At 38.6% G+C, this 20,007-nt stretch overlaps 1 protein-coding gene across 1 annotated transcript; it reads right to left on the minus strand.

Moving 5' to 3' along the window:
• Nucleotides 1-1,606: 1,606 nt before the first annotated feature.
• On the minus strand, nt 1,607-19,731 carry LOC106051871 (uncharacterized). Its single transcript, XM_056020291.1, has 19 exons — nt 19,485-19,731; nt 18,373-18,524; nt 16,993-17,088; nt 15,412-15,568; nt 15,196-15,241; nt 14,796-14,951; nt 14,565-14,620; nt 14,313-14,453; nt 13,083-13,254; nt 12,864-12,974; nt 12,251-12,342; nt 11,827-11,947; nt 10,835-11,051; nt 9,255-9,484; nt 8,366-8,456; nt 7,223-7,351; nt 6,403-6,492; nt 2,396-2,575; nt 1,607-1,790 (listed from the first exon to the last, which is right to left on the minus strand). The coding sequence occupies exons 1-19, from the start codon at nt 19,670-19,672 to the stop codon at nt 1,693-1,695; spliced, it is 2,523 nt and encodes an 840-aa protein (XP_055876266.1). The 5' UTR covers nt 19,673-19,731; the 3' UTR covers nt 1,607-1,692.
• Nucleotides 19,732-20,007: the final 276 nt, after the last annotated feature.

Below are 20,007 nucleotides of genomic sequence, written 5' to 3' on the forward strand. Positions count from 1 at the left end.
TAATACTAATAATTATGATGCTTTTTTGGTCCTACCCCAACGAACCCTACTTAAAATCATCCCCAAAACACAAAACTCACAGGCACACACACACTTCTAATGGAACAGAACAGCTTATTAGCGATCATCTTTGAGTTAAAAAAGAAAGTGTGTGAAAAATTTCATAGGAATTCATTCGGCGGTTCCAGAGATCTCTTGATGATTATTGAATGAATATATATTATAGGTTCAGATTTACTGAAAATCCATAAATTTTATGCAAGATAAAACAAAATAGTTTAAAGATACAAACACACACAGACACATTCATGCGTTTATGTAGATAAACACACACGGATAGGCCAATATATTCCAAATGACTTTATATATAATTTAGATGCATTAAAATATAGATCTAAAAATTAATTAGTGTTTCGTTGCGCATCTTCACACGACATCTTAAAGAAAGACAAATTTTTAAAGCATAACATCTTTCCCTTTTAAAATACTCTATTTCTACATGTGTAAAAGCAATTCTCTTTTTTTTAATTTGGCAGCACTTTGACATAGTATGTTAAGATACTGAAATCTGGCATGTTATTCTATAAAAATGTGGCTATGTTTTTTTTTGTCAATCCTCGACCACCAGAATTTCAAGATAAGTAATTTGGGACAATGAGCTTTACTATTACCTTCATGGGTAAATAGAAACGAATGACATTAACTAGAGTGTGTTAAATGAGTGTGTACGTATATTTCGTTCTCCGGTGTTTTGTTGTGTATAATGCACAAATTGTAAGCCAAATTTTTACAAGGATAAATAAAAGATATCATTATTACTATTAACCTAAGAAGATTAGACCACATCAAGACTTCTAAAATTTGTGTATCGCTATTCTTTCATTTGTTTCTTAACATTCATTGAACATTAAGGCCAGATTTATGTAGGCGGAGGCCCTTGGGCAGGAATTTTGAGGAGGCCACCTCACTTTTTATGAACGCTTTAATTAATAAAAATCCATTTATTACTAATACTATTTATATGCGATATTTAACCTAATCTTGTTTCCTTCATTTCTTTAAATATTCAATATGCATATTTTATTTCAAAAACTATTTTTGAGCCTGTGGTGGGTTAGACCCTGGGTTGACGTAAATCCAGTGCTGCATTTATATATTACGAGCACCAGGGGCGTAGCTAGGAATTAGCCATCATTTGGGGGCCCGGGGGGCTTGACTTCTTTGGGGACCCTGCATTTTGCGTAATAATTAATTTAATATTTATATTGTATAAAATACCCATTTGGGGCCCTCATCAAGTGGGAGCCCGGGGGGATTTTCGAATTCTCCCCCTCCTCCCCCACCCTAGGTACGCCCCAGACGAGCACTCTAAAAGCGAACACTTCTTAATCACGACAGTGATGCCAAACGTAAGATTTAAAGTACTGCAGGTAAAAAGTTAAAAAATAAAAGTATGTATAGGCCTAATGACCCCTCTAATGTGCAGACCCCAGAAGCATCGCCACGCCTGTCGTCCCTTAAAACCGGCACTGTGACTAAAATAAATTATCGTAAAAATCTATTGAGAAATAGATCTACATCTAGAACAAAGTAGAAAAGACCAGAATCGGACTTTCTTTTCTTTATTGTGATTTAGAAAGAAAACTAAACACTTCAACTCCAATATGATTTTCTTGTAGCTTTAAAGAAATCCTAGACATGGCAGCAGGTAATGTAGGCTTGAACTGCCTTTTCTGAACCAAATCTATCATAACCGTTGACAGCAATGCAGGTATCCACACCATTTTGAGCTGCAGTATAAAAAAAAATTAACTAGGAGAACAAATAAGAAACTCTGGTGACCTAGCATTTGTTTGTTTCTTGTCTATATGTTAATGAAAGTCTTTATAAATAAAGTCTAAATTCCATGAAATCTAAGCTGTACGAAGCCTGAACTGTATGCAGTCTGAATTGTAATAAGTCGAATTACATGAAATCTAAGCTGTATGAAGTCTAAATACTATGAAATCTAAGCTCTATAACGTCTGAATTACTTGAAATCTAAGTTGTATGAAGTCTGAATTACATGAAATCTAAGTTGTATGAAGTCTAAATTACATGAAATCTAAGCTGTTTGTAGTCAGAATTGTATGTGGCATGCGCCGCGAGAAAAGCTCCCATTGCCATGCGCCTCTGGGAGTGTATGTCATCAAAATCAACTAATTATTAAAATAGTTTAGTTTGGTGACGTTAGGTCTAGGGGTTTCTAAAGACACCGTAGACAAGCGCGCATTACAGGTTTTGGAAACAGAACAGCTTAGCGGTCGTATGGTCACAGTATGTAATCTGAAATACATGAAATCTAACCTATATGAAGTCTGACTTGTATGTAGTCTGAATTATCAATGAGCTTTACCTTCAATATAAGCTCCAGCAGCTTTGGCATTCTCTGTGAACACGTTGCACCCAGTCATCACTTGACCACTCGGACATGCAATGGACGCTTTGTCCCCAACATTCTGACCACTTGGTGCAGACACCAGAGTTGAGCATTTGATGTTTCCACCTTTACAGCACGCAGCACTGCCGTAGACAGCTGTAGAAACAAAAGACATGGGCAAGCATTGATTTCAGCGCTGTGTCATTTACAACAGTAACTTTATATTTATATTAATTACTATATGAAAATTGTTTCGATCGATATCTTATGTGATGTATGTTTAATTCTGTACTTAATTCAACTGTAGATGATTGTTAGATTTCATCAATTACTCAGCAAGCGTTTGGGTGTCTTGTTCGGGTATATTCAATGTAGTGGAACGACAGCACATAATCAACACACATCGATTTAACAAGTGAAAAGATGTGGTCAGCACTGATGAACAATGAATAATAAGTTTAATCCAATAAAAGGCCACAGTCAGAGTCTCTGTCAAATAAAACACGTCTTTACCCAAGAGAATCCTATTGCTAACTGATTTTCCAGTCTTTAACCCAAAATATTCCAAGCGTCACTAGTCCCGTTCAATATACATCTCCTATGGTGCGTCTCTAACTAACTAATAATATAAACTAGGTGCCTAACACTTAGAATATTGTTATAAACTTGGTGGTGGCACAGAGAGGGGTAGTGGTGTGTGTGTAGTCAGCCGACGCAAATCGCCCCAGGCCAGCGCTAGACGAGCGGTCAACCGTGACGAGTTACGACGATCGGCCGAGACGAGTGTCAACAAGAGAGTTCGGGAAGGATCGCCGACGTGAACAGAGCTCAGGGGCGTCACGAGAGTTGTAGTCATCTGACCACCTAGAAACGTCGAGCGGCGTTCTGTCCGGTTCTAGAAGGCCAGTAGGGACCCTATATAAAGAGCGGAGGTGTCGCAGTCAAGACGGTTCAGAAAGCGGGTTTACGACAGGAGTTCAGAACACGGTCGACTACAGCACAGTTCAACGGTGTGGTCCTGTACGGAGCATTACGACCGTTCAGTGCGGAGTACTATCAAGTACAGTTGAGACGAACGGCGTCTTGATCTTGGTCTGTGATCGAGTCCGACACAACGAGCCCAAGTGTGTGAAGTCAGTCCCGAACTGTTGAACCCAGTGCAAGCCCGGAACGAGACGGAGAGACCAGTGCAAGACTTGATACGGCGGAACGGTGTTATCGGAGAGATATTTGTTATCGCAGAGCTATTTGTACTATTCTACGTGCTGCCAATTGTACAGTATTGGCTGTTATTTATGGACATTAAACCTTTACGTTATTTTGGAGCCCTGACTTGTCAAGTTCTTTAAGTTGGTGGTGTATGGTGCAGTTTGCAGAGAGCCTGGATAGTGAGATTTGTAACACTGGTGTCAGAAGTGGGATCGGATCGGAATCGGATTGGATCGGATCTACTATGGCTCGTCTGAAACTGCTGTACGAACTTGAATTTAGAGAACTGAAGGAAGAACTCCGTGATCGAGATCTGAAAACGAGCGGAAATAAAGAAACCTTACAAGCACGCCTCCGAGAATGTATAGTTGAAGAAGAGGAAGATCCAGACACGTATCTGTTTGAAGTCGCACCAAATTTAAGAGAGTTCTTGCACCAACAGCTAGATGACTGGAAGGAAGAGTTGCGGGCTATGAATACGACATGGAAGAAGTCCAACGAAGAGATCTGTACCAAGCTTGAAAAGATGTATACCTCAGTGAAGGAAGTGACGAGCCCCGTGGTGAAAACGATGGACGTGGTGGAAGAAACCCTGTACGACCAAAGGGACTTTAAAGATAAAGGAGTTGCGCCATCGTTAAACAATGAACTACTAGCCACCCAAAGCTTTGAAGAAATATGCAGTGACAACGGCAATGCTGATGAATGTGGTGCTGCCTGTCAATCTGAAAACAGGGAGTACAGACCTGTGGAGCCGAAAGAGACAGATGAAGAGACAATGGAAGCTGCCCATAGTTCGAACGAAGCTTGTGATGCAGCTGTACCTGATATGAGCACCTCAAACAGCAAGGCATATCAAGTGAATGTTTGCTCCGCGTCCAAGCATTTTGCTGAGGAACGTTTGCAAGTTGCAAGTGGCGTACGAAGGTGGGACCCTACTGACGCTTGCCCAGATTCTAAGACCAGCGAGAGAAGCCCTGATGGTGACCATAAGAACCCAATGAAATCTGACGAAGCTGTTGAGGGAAATTTGCAAGCTAAGAGATACCAGCCAGGTCCGTACCCAACAGCCGTTGGTCCAGCTGCCAAGACTGGAGAGGAAAGTCCTGAAGGTGGTAAAGAGAATCCAAGGCAGTCTGACGTTGACGAAAGTCATCGACAGGGTCTGAAACCAACAAACGATTGGCCCGATACTGAGACAAGAGAGAGAGGTCCTGATGGTGGTGAAGAAAGCCGAATGGAGCCTGAAGCCGAAGACGAGGGACCTTTGCACGAGGAGTGTTACCAACCTGCCCCACAAGCATGCCCTCCAGACAAGGCTGAAGATGATGACCTGTCCCACAATTCCATGTCCTGTGGATTTGAAGCCCATCCCAGTCCTTCTTCGCAAAGCCCTATCAAGCCACCTCTTTTGCCAACGATCTTGGTATCCCCAGCCCTTACATCCTATACCTCTCCATGTGCCAAACGGCTGCCCTCAATACCGAACGACAAGAGAGCGACGCGACCACGACATCACTGCAGCCACATGAAGACCAACTGGCGGAGAAGAAGAAGAAGGCTACTTTTGTTGAATGCAAGATGGATGACGATGCAACCTCGATATTACTGCAACCACATGAAGACCAACTGGCGGAGAAGAAGAAGAAGGCGACTTTTGCTGAGTGCAATATGGATGACCATGCGATCACGAGGTCGATACAACCAGATGAAGGCTAACTGGAGGAGAATAAAACGTTTTCTGAGTTCCACGTGGATGGCGATGAAAGCACGACGGCGAGGCAACCAGGTCAAGGCAAACTGGAGGAGAAGAAGGAAGCGACCATTGCTGACTGCAACATGGATGGCTCCGTCAAGCTCAAGAGGCAAGCCAACTGCCACCGATCGACCCCCGCCTGCAGCGATGAAACTTCACAGCCAATGTCATGAGCTTGATTCTGTCCGGGACGGACAGATCTAAGGAGGGGGCAGTGTTATAAACTTGGTGGTGGCACAGAGAGGGGTAGTGGTGTGTGTGTAGTCAGCTGACGCAAATCGCCCCAGGCCAGCGCTAGACGAGCGGTCAACCGTGACGAGTTACGACGATCGGCCGAGACGAGTGTCAACAAGAGAGTTCGGGAAGGATCGCCGACGTGAACAGAGCTCAGGGGCGTCACGAGAGTTGTAGTCATCTGACCACCTAGAAACGTCGAGCGGCGTTCTGTCCGGTTCTAGAAGGCCAGTAGGGACCCTATATAAAGAGCGGAGGTGTCGCAGTCAAGACGGTTCAGAAAGCGGGTTTACGACAGGAGTTCAGAACACGGTCGACTACAGCACAGTTCAACGGTGTGGTCCTGTACGGAGCATTACGACGGTTCAGTGCGGAGTACTATCAAGTACAGTTGAGACGAACGGCGTCTTGATCTTGGTCTGTGATCGAGTCCGACACAACGAGCCCAAGTGTGTGAAGTCAGTCCCGAACTGTTGAACCCAGTGCAAGCCCGGAACGAGACGGAGAGACCAGTGCAAGACTTGATACGGCGGAACGGTGTTATCGGAGAGATATTTGTTATCGCAGAGCTATTTGTACTATTCTACGTGCTGCCAATTGTACAGTATTGGCTGTTATTTATGGACATTAAACCTTTACGTTATTTTGGAGCCCTGAATTGTCAAGTTCTTTAAGTTGGTGGTGTATGGTGCAGTTTGCAGAGAGCCTGGATAGTGAGATTCGTAACAATATGTTAAGAAAGACAACTCGGCAGTAATCTGTTAGATATGGACATTTGACTTACTTGGTCTAGGCTCATCATTCTGAGCTATGCAAGATGTATTCGTGAAAATTGTTCCATCAAAAGTAGATAGCCAAGATGTCGCAGCACAACCTGAGCATCAAAGTCACATTAATATTTGTTGGTGAGTAGGTAAAAAAAAACACAGGTGAGTAGGTAAAAAAAACACAGGTGAGTAGGTAAAAAAAACACAGGTGAGTAGGTAAAAAAACCACAGGTGAGTAGGTAAAAAAAACACAGGTGAGTTGGTAAAAAAAACACAGGTGAGTAGGTAAAAAAAAACACAGGTGAGTAGGTAAAAAAAAACACAGGTGAGTAGGTAAAAAAAAACACAAGAATTTCATTGGTTTCTGCAATTATTGTATGTTACTGTAGACAAAAATACTAATTAAAACCAGTGGCGTAGCTAAGGAATAGGTAACTCTGGAGGCGTTACCTCTTTAGAGGCCTCTGCATTTTGACATTCGATATCATAACAGGAAATAATGGCGTAATATTTAATGTAAAAACAAATTTTGGACACCCACTGGGGGGATTTTCAAATTTGGACCCCCTCCTCCACCCTAGCCACGCCACTGATTAAAACTGTGTATAATATAATTTAGTCAATGTTAGAATTATCTGAGACCCTTGTTTTGACATCGCTGCTTCATGTCAACAATCTAGATTTACTCTTGTCGCACTTTTCAAAATGACGTCTTCTATTGACTCTACATAGACAAGCAGTGGACGATCACACTAATGGTAGAAATCCTTGTCTTAGGAAGCGTACTTAACGAGAATCTAGAACGTCCTAGCATAAAGGTTTAAGACCTTTGCTTACCCAGTGGATAGCCATCAGAGGCGCATGGGATCACGAGCTGGTCATCAACACCAATACCCGCAGGTCCAGCAGACTTATACGTACATGACAGACCGCTCAGACTGCAACAGCGAGCTACGGCATGGGTACCTGTAGGATTATAAAACATAAAAAGTTATATAGTGTTATAATAAATTGCTTCGTATTTTTCGTATCTATGCTATAGTTTTTTTTTCTTATACTATACTAAAGACCCTGTAAAAATGATTATCAATCTTATACTAATTATTTGTTTTAGTGTCTTTTTAGTGACCTCTTGTAATGTGATTTAATGGAGGTTGATCCAAACACGCTGTGAAGGGCTTCTGACACAATGCTACTTAAGTCACTTGCGACTTTCACTAGGATCAAAGGTTTAGAATGATTTCGGTAAATAGAAAATATAAATGCCATACCTTTATTCAGTCTATTGGTTTACCTGGCCAGTTAAGAAAGCAAAAGCTAATTTTTTTTTTCGATCACCTAAATGGCATAACCTGCTGCTGGTAGAGCAAGAATGAAGGACAACAGACGCCAAACTACACGTTTTTAAAGTTATAGGTGTATGTATATCAAATGTAACGGAGGCTGCAATTTAGAACCGAGATGTTCAACTTGTCTCCGTTATTTTACTAGGATCAAAGGTTTAGAATGATTTCGGTAAATAGAAAATATAAATGCCATACCTTTATTCAGTCTATTGGTTTACCTGGCCAGTTAAGAAAGCAAAAGCTAATTTTTTTTTTTCGATCACCTAAATGGCATAACCTGCTGCTGGTAGAGCAAGAATGAAGGACAACAGACGCCAAACTACACGTTTTTAAAGTTATAGGTGTATGTATATCAAATGTAACGGAGGCTGCAATTTAGAACCGAGATGTTCAACTTGTCTCCGTTATTTTACTAACAAAAATGCTGAAAAGAATTATAGGGACATTATTTTCTTGGGAGAAATATGTATGATCGCCAAACTTAAGTTTTTCTTATGCTACAATGAGTGTAATTATTCATAATATATCTACGACTTTCTCTGTTGTGCCTGCTTTGGACTTCTTGACAGACCATATACCATTAAGGCATTAACAGTATACGGTGCTACAATCGGGAAACCAAAAAACAACTTACCTATGCTAGATCCAGCTCCATTGATGGCCTGACAAACTGGTTTTCCATTAGTTAATGTCATTTTTTCCCCATCTCGAGTCCAATCATTATTCTGTTATTAATATGTATAAATAAACACCAATTCTCACCAGTTCTATTATAGAATATTTTTTTAATCATTATATCGATTATCATTATTTAATTGATTCCACACAAGAGTCCTTCTTGAAATAAACATGTAATATTATATTCTTTTCAAGAGGTAGTTTTGACACGATAAAGAAAATTTAATAAGAGCAACTCTCAATATAATGAGGGGGCGATGTGGCTGAGTGGTTAAGGGCTTAGCTTCCAAACAGAGTGATCCGGGTTCGAATCCTGGCGAAAACTAGCATTTTGAATTTCGGAATTTAGGGCACATTTGAGTCCACCCGAAGCAAAGGCGGTTGGTCATTGTGCTGGACACATGATACCCTCGTTAATCATTGACCATAGAAACAGATGATCTTTATTCATATCCTCTGCCCCATAGATCACAAGGTCTAAAAGGGGCACTTTACTTCAATATATGTGAGCATACGGAATGGTAAAGCGACTGATTTTCACTTAACAATGTTTCGAGTTCCAATCACGAGGTATAAGCCGCTCTAATCGGTGCCTGGTGTTCAATAGTGGAACTAAAGGCAATTATTCATAAATCTGACCACGTGACACCCTCGATATTCATAAAAAAAGCTGCATTAAAGTCGCTGCAAAAGTTATGCAGCCATCATTTATATGCACGAAAAAAAAATAGATGAGCTTAATCTCAAAACATATTTAGTTTCTATCTTTCTACTGTCAGTTTATACATACTTTTGTTTTCAATAATTAAAAAAAAATGAAAAATGCACAAAGCTACTGGACCTACTTTTAAGAGACTAGAACATCCAGTCAGCACTTCGTCTCCATTGCAGCCGACTTCTATTGTCTTGTCGTCTCCCACTTCTGACGCAGCAGACCACCTCGTGGTGCAAGTTAATTGATTGTTTGATGAAGTGGACGTGGCTTGACCCATGGTCCACAGTCCAGTGCTCGTAGTCTCGTGGGTGACAGGTACAGTAGCGAATGGATCATTTTGGGGGGGAAGCTGAATTTCGTCTGAAACAAAAGTTTGAACTATGTACAGTTTCAAAACAATCTTAGGTCTCTATTTTGTTTGTCTTGTCTGAACGTTTTCGAAAACCCAAACCATAATTTGTTTGCGATGATGTAATCTTTAATATCACACGAAAAATTAATGTAGGCCTACAAGTCATATTAGAAAATAAACATTTTTAAAAATCATTAATGCAAGTATAATCGTTTGCTTTTTGAGGCAAAGCAATTTTATTTCTAATTACATTGATCTATTTGCCTCCATGTTTACAGATTTAAAAGTCGTAGTCGTTTTTGATACATATATATATATATATATATATATATATAAGTAAAAGAAACGTTTTCTAAAATATTTAAATCTCTTTAAAACATTCTTACAAAATTTAGATTTTACTAATTACAAGAAAAATAAATTATTCGCTGCTATTCATTTTTCGTTCCTATATTTTTGAAAAATGTATCGCCATCCGCTGAACACTGCTCTACGTTGTTCTAGGGGACAAAAGAAAAACATATTTTTATTTCAAAGAGCAGATATATGTTGAATACCAAAATAAAATATTTCACAGGTAATAGCCGTGTAAGAGTGTACACCAAAGAAGGAAAAGAAACCCATTGTTTACAGAGGTTTTCAGTGAATTTTGAGTTTTTGTTTTACAAACTATATCAGAAAGGAAAATTCAAGTTCGAATAGCTAAGACAGGGCAAGATCGCTTATCCAGAACGTCAGTTATCCGGAATGTCAAATATCCAGTCTTTTTTTTACAGGACGGTGCTCTTGAAGATCGACGTCTATTACATTGCTTCATGTAAAAGTAAAAAAAAAAAGTAAATTTCCCTTTTCAGACCTTGTTTGTGATCTATAGGGCAGATGATGTAAAAGGTCATCTGTTTCTGTGGCCCACGGTTAACCAGGTTGTCATGTGACCAGCTCATCGACCTACTACCTTTACTTTATCCAACATATGCCTGGTACCCATTAGAGCTGGGTGGACTCAAAGGCGCCCTAAAAGATCCCGAAAGTAAACATCCCAGTCTTCACTAGGATTCGAACCCGACTTTCTTAAGGTTGTTATATTTCGGCTGTCTCGTAGCAGCGATAACCCAATATGAATTTTCTTTATATTGTTAATAACAAGGACCGAATATTATATATTCCGCATTCGGTTATCCGGACAATTAAGTACCCGAAATTAAATACCCATCTCTAAATAATTCAAATAATTGACGTTCTACCATAGAAAGAAATGTTTTTGTACTAAACTTCTAATTTGTTGAAAAAATTTGATAACTGTAGGTTATTAAAAATCTAGTATTGTCAATAAGAGAAAAAATATCAGAAGGACTCACGTCCATCTCCTGATATGTCCACTGTGACGGTCTGGTCAGTCTTCCCCAGATGAAAAGTCTGTTTTTTTATTGGTTTATCTTTGTACCAGACGATCACGTCATAGTCTCCCTGAAAGCCCCGGATGTTGAAAGATGTTCCAGACGACAGTGACCTGTTCACATGAGTGCTCCACTCGTTTTTAGTCAACTGAACAAATCTCTGACCAGCCTTGTCCAACTGTTGACCAAAATAAGAGATTTAAATCAACCTGAGATAGAATGAGACAACACAAGCAACCAACAGGAAGAATATGGTAAAATATGACAAGTAAATAGCTTAATAAGGTTTGTTCAGCAGACATGTATGCTTAGAACATAAAGATAGTTCAGCAGACAGGTATGCTTAGAACATAAAGATAGTTCAGCAGACATGTATGCTTAGAACATAAGGGTAGTTCAGCAGACATGTATGCTTAGAATATAAGGGTAGTTCAGCAGACATGTATGCTTAGAGCATAAGGATAGTTCAGCAGACATGTATGCTTAGAACATAAGGGTAGTTCAGCAGACATGTATGCTTAGAATATAAGGGTAGTTCAGCAGACATGTATGCTTAGAGCATAAGGATAGTTCAGCAGACATGTATGCTTAGAACATAAGGATAGTTCAGCAGACGTGTATGCTTAGAGCATAAGGATAGTTCAGCAGACATGTATGCTTAGAACATAAGGATAGTTCAGTAGACATGTATGCTTAGAGCATAAGGATAGTTCAGCAGACATGTAAGCTTAGAGCAAAAGAATAGTTCAGCAGACATGTATGCTTTGAACATAAGGATAGTTCAGCAGACATGTATGCTTAGAACATAAGGATAGTTCAGCAGACATGTATGCTTAGAGCATAAGGATATGTAATTTGTAAGATGATATACTAAACGAAATTTTTTTTACTGTCATATTCTTTGTTATTGTTGACAGTTTTAATTCAGGATTTTAGCTATGACTTTATCTTACTGTATAGCTGTAGCCATGAAGAAGTCCATAGTCAGGACTTTTGTCGTGATCCCAGATGCCCCAAAATATAATGCCATCAACACCAGGGTGACTGAAGAACACTCGCCAGATGATCTCATACCTTTGGACATTGCACAAAATTAATAAAAAAATGTTAATGAAGTTTAGTGAGTTGTCTTAATTGTTAATATTAACCTTTAAATGTAAACATTGATGTAATTAAGATTTTGTAGTAAAAAGAAAATCTATGGAGTCGTGTAAAAAAGGCCTATATATATTGAGGAAAAAACGCGAAGAAAAAAGGTCAAATGATCCCAATGATAAATGGCTTATGGTCGAGGAATCTTAATAAAAAGTAGAGAGAGAGAAAAACAGGATTTCGCAAGATTAAAGCATTTATAGAAAGTAAGAAATATTTTTTTACCAATCAGCTCTGGAGTTGTCGTCATGTGCCATCAAATCTAATTCTGTTGCCCACATTGGTACTCCAGCTTGGGCTAAGATGTCCAGCCTATGCTGAAAAGATATTTTTTTTTAGAATCTATATTATTCCATTTTCTATAGGCTAATATCTTAAGAAAGAAACCGCATATAATTAAATCATATACCATCTTAAGTAGAGTTGGCTGTTGGTAATTCAAAAGATGTCCTCGGGTATAAATGTCTTGACTGTAAGTCTTATCCATGGTCACTTTGCGATTCAAGAAGGAGGCCATAGTAGTTTAAGGTCTCTCTCTAATTCTCTTTCTGAATTATGCCCTTAATAAAGATGAAATGTTTTTGTGCTGGACATGTGTTTGCTTGACTTCTGATTGGTGGATGCAAGATAATTTAATTGTTTGTTTCACAGGTGTTGACGGTGCTTTAGAAATTAGATTATTACGTCCTAGACTAAAACGCCTGCTGGGCGGCAGAGGATGAAGGCGGACAAAGCTTGAGCTCAGGACTTTAGTTCGAAGCGAATACTACTTGACCAGGCAACAAAGGCTAGTAAACATAATTGGGATTAGATCTAAATCTTTAACTGGTGAACTAACCTTGAGTAGGGTCGGACTAGGTCTGATATTTGAAGGCATGTGACTCTGTACACCGACACCCCCGAGGCCAACGTTGGCAGCTTTGAATTGTTGGATTTGTGAAAGATAAGCCTGAAATAGAGTTTCTAAGAATGAGTTTTGAAGCTTTCATTTTATTTATTGTGAAGTTTCAAACCTTTAGGAACATCTGTAAAAATCTATCTAGTTAATTATACCCACCAGCGTGTACTCGCCATTGGCCACGACACTATAGTCATTGAGGAAAAGTTTTGGGGTAGGGTCTAATGAGTGTACTGTCCTAAACATGTGTTGTGTGTAGTGGTCATCTCCTGTCTTGCTTTCATAGAAGTTCCCGTGAAGTAGCTCGTTGTTGACATCCCAGTGAGACAGTCTGGGAAATTATGTAAATTAGCATCAGTTTCGGATTATAGCACATAGCAAAATTTTCTTGGAGGTCCAAACCATTTAATCTTCAATATAAATAAACATAATATTAAAATCTAAAATAGTTCGTATTAAAAAAAAAATGAACTGTAAATGTAATATCATGTCTCTGTTCACTATAAGCCTATTTTGTTTAAGCATTTTATATTCATTTTATATTCTTGAAAATTGAACTCCCCTTTTAAGGGCGGGGCCATGTGCGGCTGCACAATCTTGCATTGTCCTAAATCCAACCATGTGTCGCCTGAAACATATTAACTTGCATAAGTAGTTTTTTTTTATTGTTCTGGCTCTAAGTTGATCAACTTAGATCTAAGTTGATCTAAGTTATTTGGTGTCGGATGACTAGCGTCTTATAAATTTAGTTTCGGTTAGTACTGGGTATTGGGAAATACTTTGTGTGGTGAACGGTCTAACAGATGTAGGTGAAGACTAGGGGATTGGGTTTGAGGTGTACATGTAAACTAAACAATGTTTACAATACAAATGATGTCTATGCTATATGAAGTGTGATTAGTCTGAAGTCATACACCAATATATTCCATGTCTACTATTAGAGCTTGGACATAATGTTTGACGTTAAATATTACATCGCTATGTTAAAGAATTACATTTATATTGAGTTGCCTATAATCCCACTTCTGAGACCAATTGTAATAACTTAAGGGAGGCAACTCAACGAGGCACATATATCTTTATTTACACGACATCACAGGTACACAAACATCATCTCTCTTAGGCACAGTCTTTTCACTTCGGCTCTCAACTTGGGCGGAAATCGTTCTCCTCTCTAATGTTGACATCCTTTTCAGTCTAGTCAATCACAGTGCGCACCTTCTAGCACTAGCCTGGATGGCGGTGCGCATGGCAGAGTTATAACAATATATTTTATTATGCTGGTTCGACAACATGGTTCAAGACTGAACTGTAAAGAGTCCAGTACCTCGAAACGCTTGACCCAAAGGGAGAAAACTGTCTCCTACAAGAGCTGATACAATGACTTACTTCCCCTTGGTAATTCCAGTCATGTAACGTATGTGTTCATCGACTGTATCTTTTAAAGTTTGTCCAGACATGGCGGTCACGTAACTTGGTTGTGTGTCTCCTCCCACTGCCCAGAACATGCAGTGACCACGAACGTTTAACCTGCAAAAATAAAATAAAATCTTGAGTCAACTTTTAAGTCATAAAACATTATATCTTACTTTACCAAAATTTGAAGAAAAAGAATTATAAAGATAAGTAGGTCTAGTTTACCCATGCTTTCGAAGCTCATCTGTGGCAGCTACAGCCGTGGTAAAGTCAGGATTTTCCTTGAAATTAATAGAACAACATCTTAACAATAAATAACCTGAATACTTTCATTATAATTACACTATGTTCTAAAACATCTTAAGTAAGAGTCATAACTGTTCTAAGATCCAGAACATAGGCAGGGAATTAAGGTAAAGTAATGACCAAAAATATATTTAAAGTAATAATAATTACTCTGGTGCCTCTGTTGTAGGTCCACTTGTATTCCTCTATAGTGGCCCAGTTAAACAGGTAATAGATAATGTTCTGAAGTTGTTGGTAGTCTGGGCTAACTATGTAGTCACTACGTATTTGAGTTCCAAAGCCGAATAAATGTTTGGTGTGATCGATCTGTTACGTGGATAAAGATTAACCAATGAATTGCAATAATTTGTAGTATCTTTGTAGATTAATATATGAGCCGTTTAAATCACTATAAAACTGAAATCAACGTTGGTTAAACATATTTGAATAATTCATAATTTTGCCAAATATTTAAACGTTTATCATAATTTTTTCATTAACTCAGAAATTATGGTCGATTTAGCTATGAAAGATTTATTTAACTCTCTCACGCACACGCTCACGCACATACCTGAAGCTTAAGATCATTAACATTGAAGTTTGGAGCCACATTGACACTGAAAATATTAAGAATGTCCAGTATTACATCTCCAGTTCATGGAGTTCTACATTGCTTTGTTTACTAAAAGATAAGTGAGATCTACTTTTATTTTGCTTTAAACGTATATATATAAGCTTCTAATGATAGAAACTAAGACATTGCAATGTAATAAAATCAGTCTCAGACTTGAAATTGATATTGCTCTTTCTCAGAGTTTCAATGCGCTGGTCAGCTTCTGTCTTCCAATTCGGATTCTCTGGTATCTCGGTAAGAGAGGCGTCATCGAAGTAAAACTCTGCCTGGGGTGTTGGGCCCTCCAAGTACAGGGAAGAGGCTGTGTGCTCTATGGAGTGGGAAAAATCAACAGTTTATTGTTTAATTACCCAAAACTTCAACATGTTTGTAAGTTTTGCTTTAGATCCAGACACACTAGTTAGTATAAATTACGTTTAACACACAACAAATCCTACAAATAAATCTCTAGGGCATATAATGGGTCATGGTGGCTGAGTGGTTAAGCGCTTAGCTTCCAAACCTAGGTCCTGGGTTCAAATCTCGCTGAGTGATTGGATTTTGAATTTCGGGATTTTTTAGGGCGCCCCTTAGTCCACACAAATGTAATGGGTACCTGACTTAAGTTGGGAGAAAGTAAAGGCATTTAGTTGTTGAGCTGGCCACATGACACCCTGCTCTAATGGGTACCTGACTTAAGTTGGGAGAAAGTAAAGGCATTTATTTGTTGTGCTGGCCACATGACACCCTGCTCTAATAGGTACCTGAGTTAAGTTGGGAGAAAGTAAAGGCATTTAGTTGTTGAGCTGGCCACATGACACCCTGCTCTAATGGGTACCTGACTTAAGTTGGGAGAAAGTAAAGGCATTTAGTTGTTGAGCTGGCCACATGACACCCTGCTCTAATGGGTACCTGACTTAAGTTGGGAGAAAGTAAAGACATTTATTTGTTGTGCTGGCCACATGACACCCTGCTCTAATGGGTACCTGACTTAAGTTGGGAAAAAGTAAAGGCATTTAGTTGTTGTGCTGGCCGCATGACACCCTGCTCTAATAGGTACCTGACTTAAGTTGGGAGAAAGTAAAGGCATTTATTTTGTTGTGCTGGCCACATGACACCCTGCTCGTTAACCATAAGCCAAAGAAACAGATGACCTCATCTGCCCTATAGATCGTAAGGTCTGAAATGGGAACTTTACTTTATATAATATTGTTACGTTTCTCTATCAACCCTTGAAAAAACAATGTGGCTAAGTCAAGAACCAGACAACTTGGGCTCTGATATAACGAGACACTTTAATGAGTTTGTAATAAATAATGATGAGAAAACAATCAAATACTTTACAAATGGGCAGAAGTCAATGTCTGAATAGAACAGCTAGACACAACTTGTTCCTCTCTCAGTCCGCCTGACCTGACCCAACCTTTCTTATATACAACACATAGTCCATAGTCAGATAACCAAAAAACACTGTTGACCTACACGGAGGATGTTTGCATCAGTCCTCTTTAAGTACACAGGCCTGTGTCACATGTGTCGGTTGATTACCCATAGGGTTACACTGACCAGCAGAACAGTTCAGTTACAACAATATGCTTAAATAACATACATTATACGTAAACTAAAATAATCATACATTTAGCTCCATGAGTTTTGATAACAGTCATATATATATTATAGTATATAACACGTACGAAGATATTTCTTACACTATTTACATATTACAGTAAGGACTACATGACTAAACAAAGTCACCTCTAGTAGGGACCACAAAGTCTGCTCCAAGCTGTATCCAGCCGTCTGCAGCTTTGATGATAGGCACGTTGGTTATTTGAAAATAATTATCTTCACCTTTATGGGAAAAATGATGACAAAGATTTATACATTGTAGCTATTAAAGAAGCACAAAAACTCATGACTTTAAATTATAGTAACATTTCTATTATGTTATAGTAACATTTCTATTATGTTATAGTAACATTTCTATTATGTTATAGTAACATTTCTATTATCAGAAGGCGATTGATAGATGGTTATAGTGAATCCATGATCTTCCGTTACTTACACTAATAAGAGTACTAATCGTTTATCTAATCTAGTAATATCTAATAAGGTTTGTCTTTGAGTCCGAAGATTAATGAGGAATGCAAAATATCTCGTGGCTACGCATCCCCAGCTGTGGCCTACATATGTTGCCACGTCCAGGGCTAGCATAACCATTGTCTAGTAATATCTAGCATTCATAAAACACTCTTGGGAAATTAGATGAAGAGCAGCTGCTGCTAGCACTAATGAGTCAGTGGCGTAGCTAGGGATTTGGGGGCCCGGGGGCTTTATCTCTTTAGGGGCTCCGTGCATTTGATCTGAGATAATGGTGTAATATTTAATATTTAATGTAAAAACAAATTTCGGACGCTTATTTCGGGGCCCGGAAAGGGGTTTTCCGTTTTTGGATCTCCACTCCCAGCCGCACACTAGCTACGCCACTGTAACAGGTCATTACTACTCTATTAAGTATATTAAGCAACCGACACCTTTATTGGACAAACCACAGAAGAATATGACAATACTTGTTCCAGAAGATGACAATCAGAACCGAGGACACAGGCTTCAGTGGAGTGGAGCCATATACTACTAACCATATTATTGTAGCCTTCAAATCTTATCGAGATCAAAGTTTGAGAGCCTGGCCTCGTCAAGACAAAGTTTATAATGAAAATGACAGGTCTTCGATTCCAAAGAATGAGTGCAGTGTTTCACGTGGCTTATCAAACCCCTTTGCGACCTGTACATTTCTTCTCTTTTAATGCAGACAAAGCCGCTGTCCGCCGGAGGTAAAGTCAAGTTTTACTTCCGCCTTCTGCGCTTGTCTTATCTTATCTTATCTTATTTAATACAGACGCTAATTCCAAAAAAAAAAAAAAAAAAAAAAAAAAGAAGATGATTACGTCCTACGCGTCATGCATCTATTCATACATGTTCAAATATGTGTTCCGCGGCCTTTGTGAGATCTCTTTAAATTTTATAGAGAACATGGAGATTACTACGCAATGCAACCTAGATCTAGGACTATTTATTTGAACATCTTCATGTTGTGTACAAGAACAAAACAAAATGGCTGTACACGTGTTTTACCTGTGTCTTGAAACTTAAAATGAATCTTGACAGCGACAGATTGAGAAGCGACCCCTGGGACGTCAGCGGCTAGCTTGAAAAAAGCGCTGAAAGCATACTGACCTCCAGGCTTGACCACCACATCCTGAGATGGTCCTTGCCAGGTCTGTGTTCTGTGACAGTGAAGCGTCTTGAATGAGTAAACATTTAGGCACAAAACAAATATTTTAAGAGATACATATTTTTTTTCTAATTTTAATTACAATATATGAGATCTAGACATTGTGCGAAAAATTCCGTTCTGGAAGATTTTGTTTTTAAATGTTGTCTTGTCTTGTAATAAAGTGTAAACGTTACTTCAAAAAAGAAGATGATTACGTCCTACGCGTGTTCCTAGGTCAATCTAGTCATGAATGTTAACCAATGACTTAAATTCTGCCAAGTCACTGGTTTTTCTGGCTGGCTCAGGCAACCAATTCCATGCTCTTATAGCACTAGGGAAGAAGCATTTGTATAAATTTGTCCTAGCATATGGAACGAGGAAATGAGCCTTCATCTATGTGTCTTTCTCAGTATTTATTAGGGTTTTGTTTTTGTATTTGACGATTGTACACTTTAGTTTCTTTTAGTTATAGTGTTTTTTGTTTGGTGTAATGCACAAATTGTAAGACAAATTTCCATACGGACAATAAAGATTATTATTATTATTATTATTATGGTTTAATGTTTTATGTATCATTGTTAAACTTGTATTATTAATTGTAAAATGTGAAACGTAAACTTCTCATACTTCTGTCAATAGGTTGCCTTCATGTATCAAACATTAGTCTCCTAGCAAACAGAATATTTTATTAGGCTTGTTCAAAGTATCATTGTAATGCTGTGAAAAATATAGTCACGGCAACTACAGTCGGTCCTTTCTATTTGATCTGCACGCTTGTGGAATGACTTCCTTTGTTCTTAAGTATACTTTATGCTGTACTGACATTTTAAGGACAGACGCTAAAATCTAAATGTTTACTTTGAGATCAACACAGAATTAGATGTTCGCCAAATATTCTCCGTGAAACCGATGTAACGTGGTATTTATAAATATATAATTCACCTGCTGTCCCGATATCTAATGATCTCACCTTCCAGAGCATTTCAGCGCTGAATGACCACCATGGACAACTGCAGTTTGTGCCTCAGACGTAAATCCCCAAAGGTTCCAATGATTAGTTCCATCCTCAAAGCCAGGATTCTGCAGCAGCTCCGTAGCTCCTTCGGATGCCTTTAGATTCCAGAGAAGCAAGACACTAGCAAAATTAAACCAGAACATTCTCCCTTGCTAGTAATGTTGCGTCAACTCTGCATTAGATTTCTTAACCTAATGGAACATTCATAAACAGTACTAACCTTTATGATTTAAAACTTTTATCTATATGGTTGAAATCTGAGAGTAAAGAAGAATCTAGGACCAAAGTTTATTTAGTTTTCTACAAATTAAACAAGATTTAAAAAAAAAAAGAAACAAACATTAGTAAGAGGTTAAGTTCGAAAACAGAAGCCTCGTTCTAGTACAATGCTGAGGTAAAAAAAAATAAACAGTGGGCGTGTTTTGTGCTGATATATTACTATCTTTAATTACTGATTCATCTGTCTCAATATTTATCT

This window comes from Biomphalaria glabrata, chromosome 1 (assembly GCF_947242115.1).
Source record: "Biomphalaria glabrata chromosome 1, xgBioGlab47.1, whole genome shotgun sequence".
NCBI lineage: Eukaryota > Metazoa > Mollusca > Gastropoda > Planorbidae > Biomphalaria > Biomphalaria glabrata.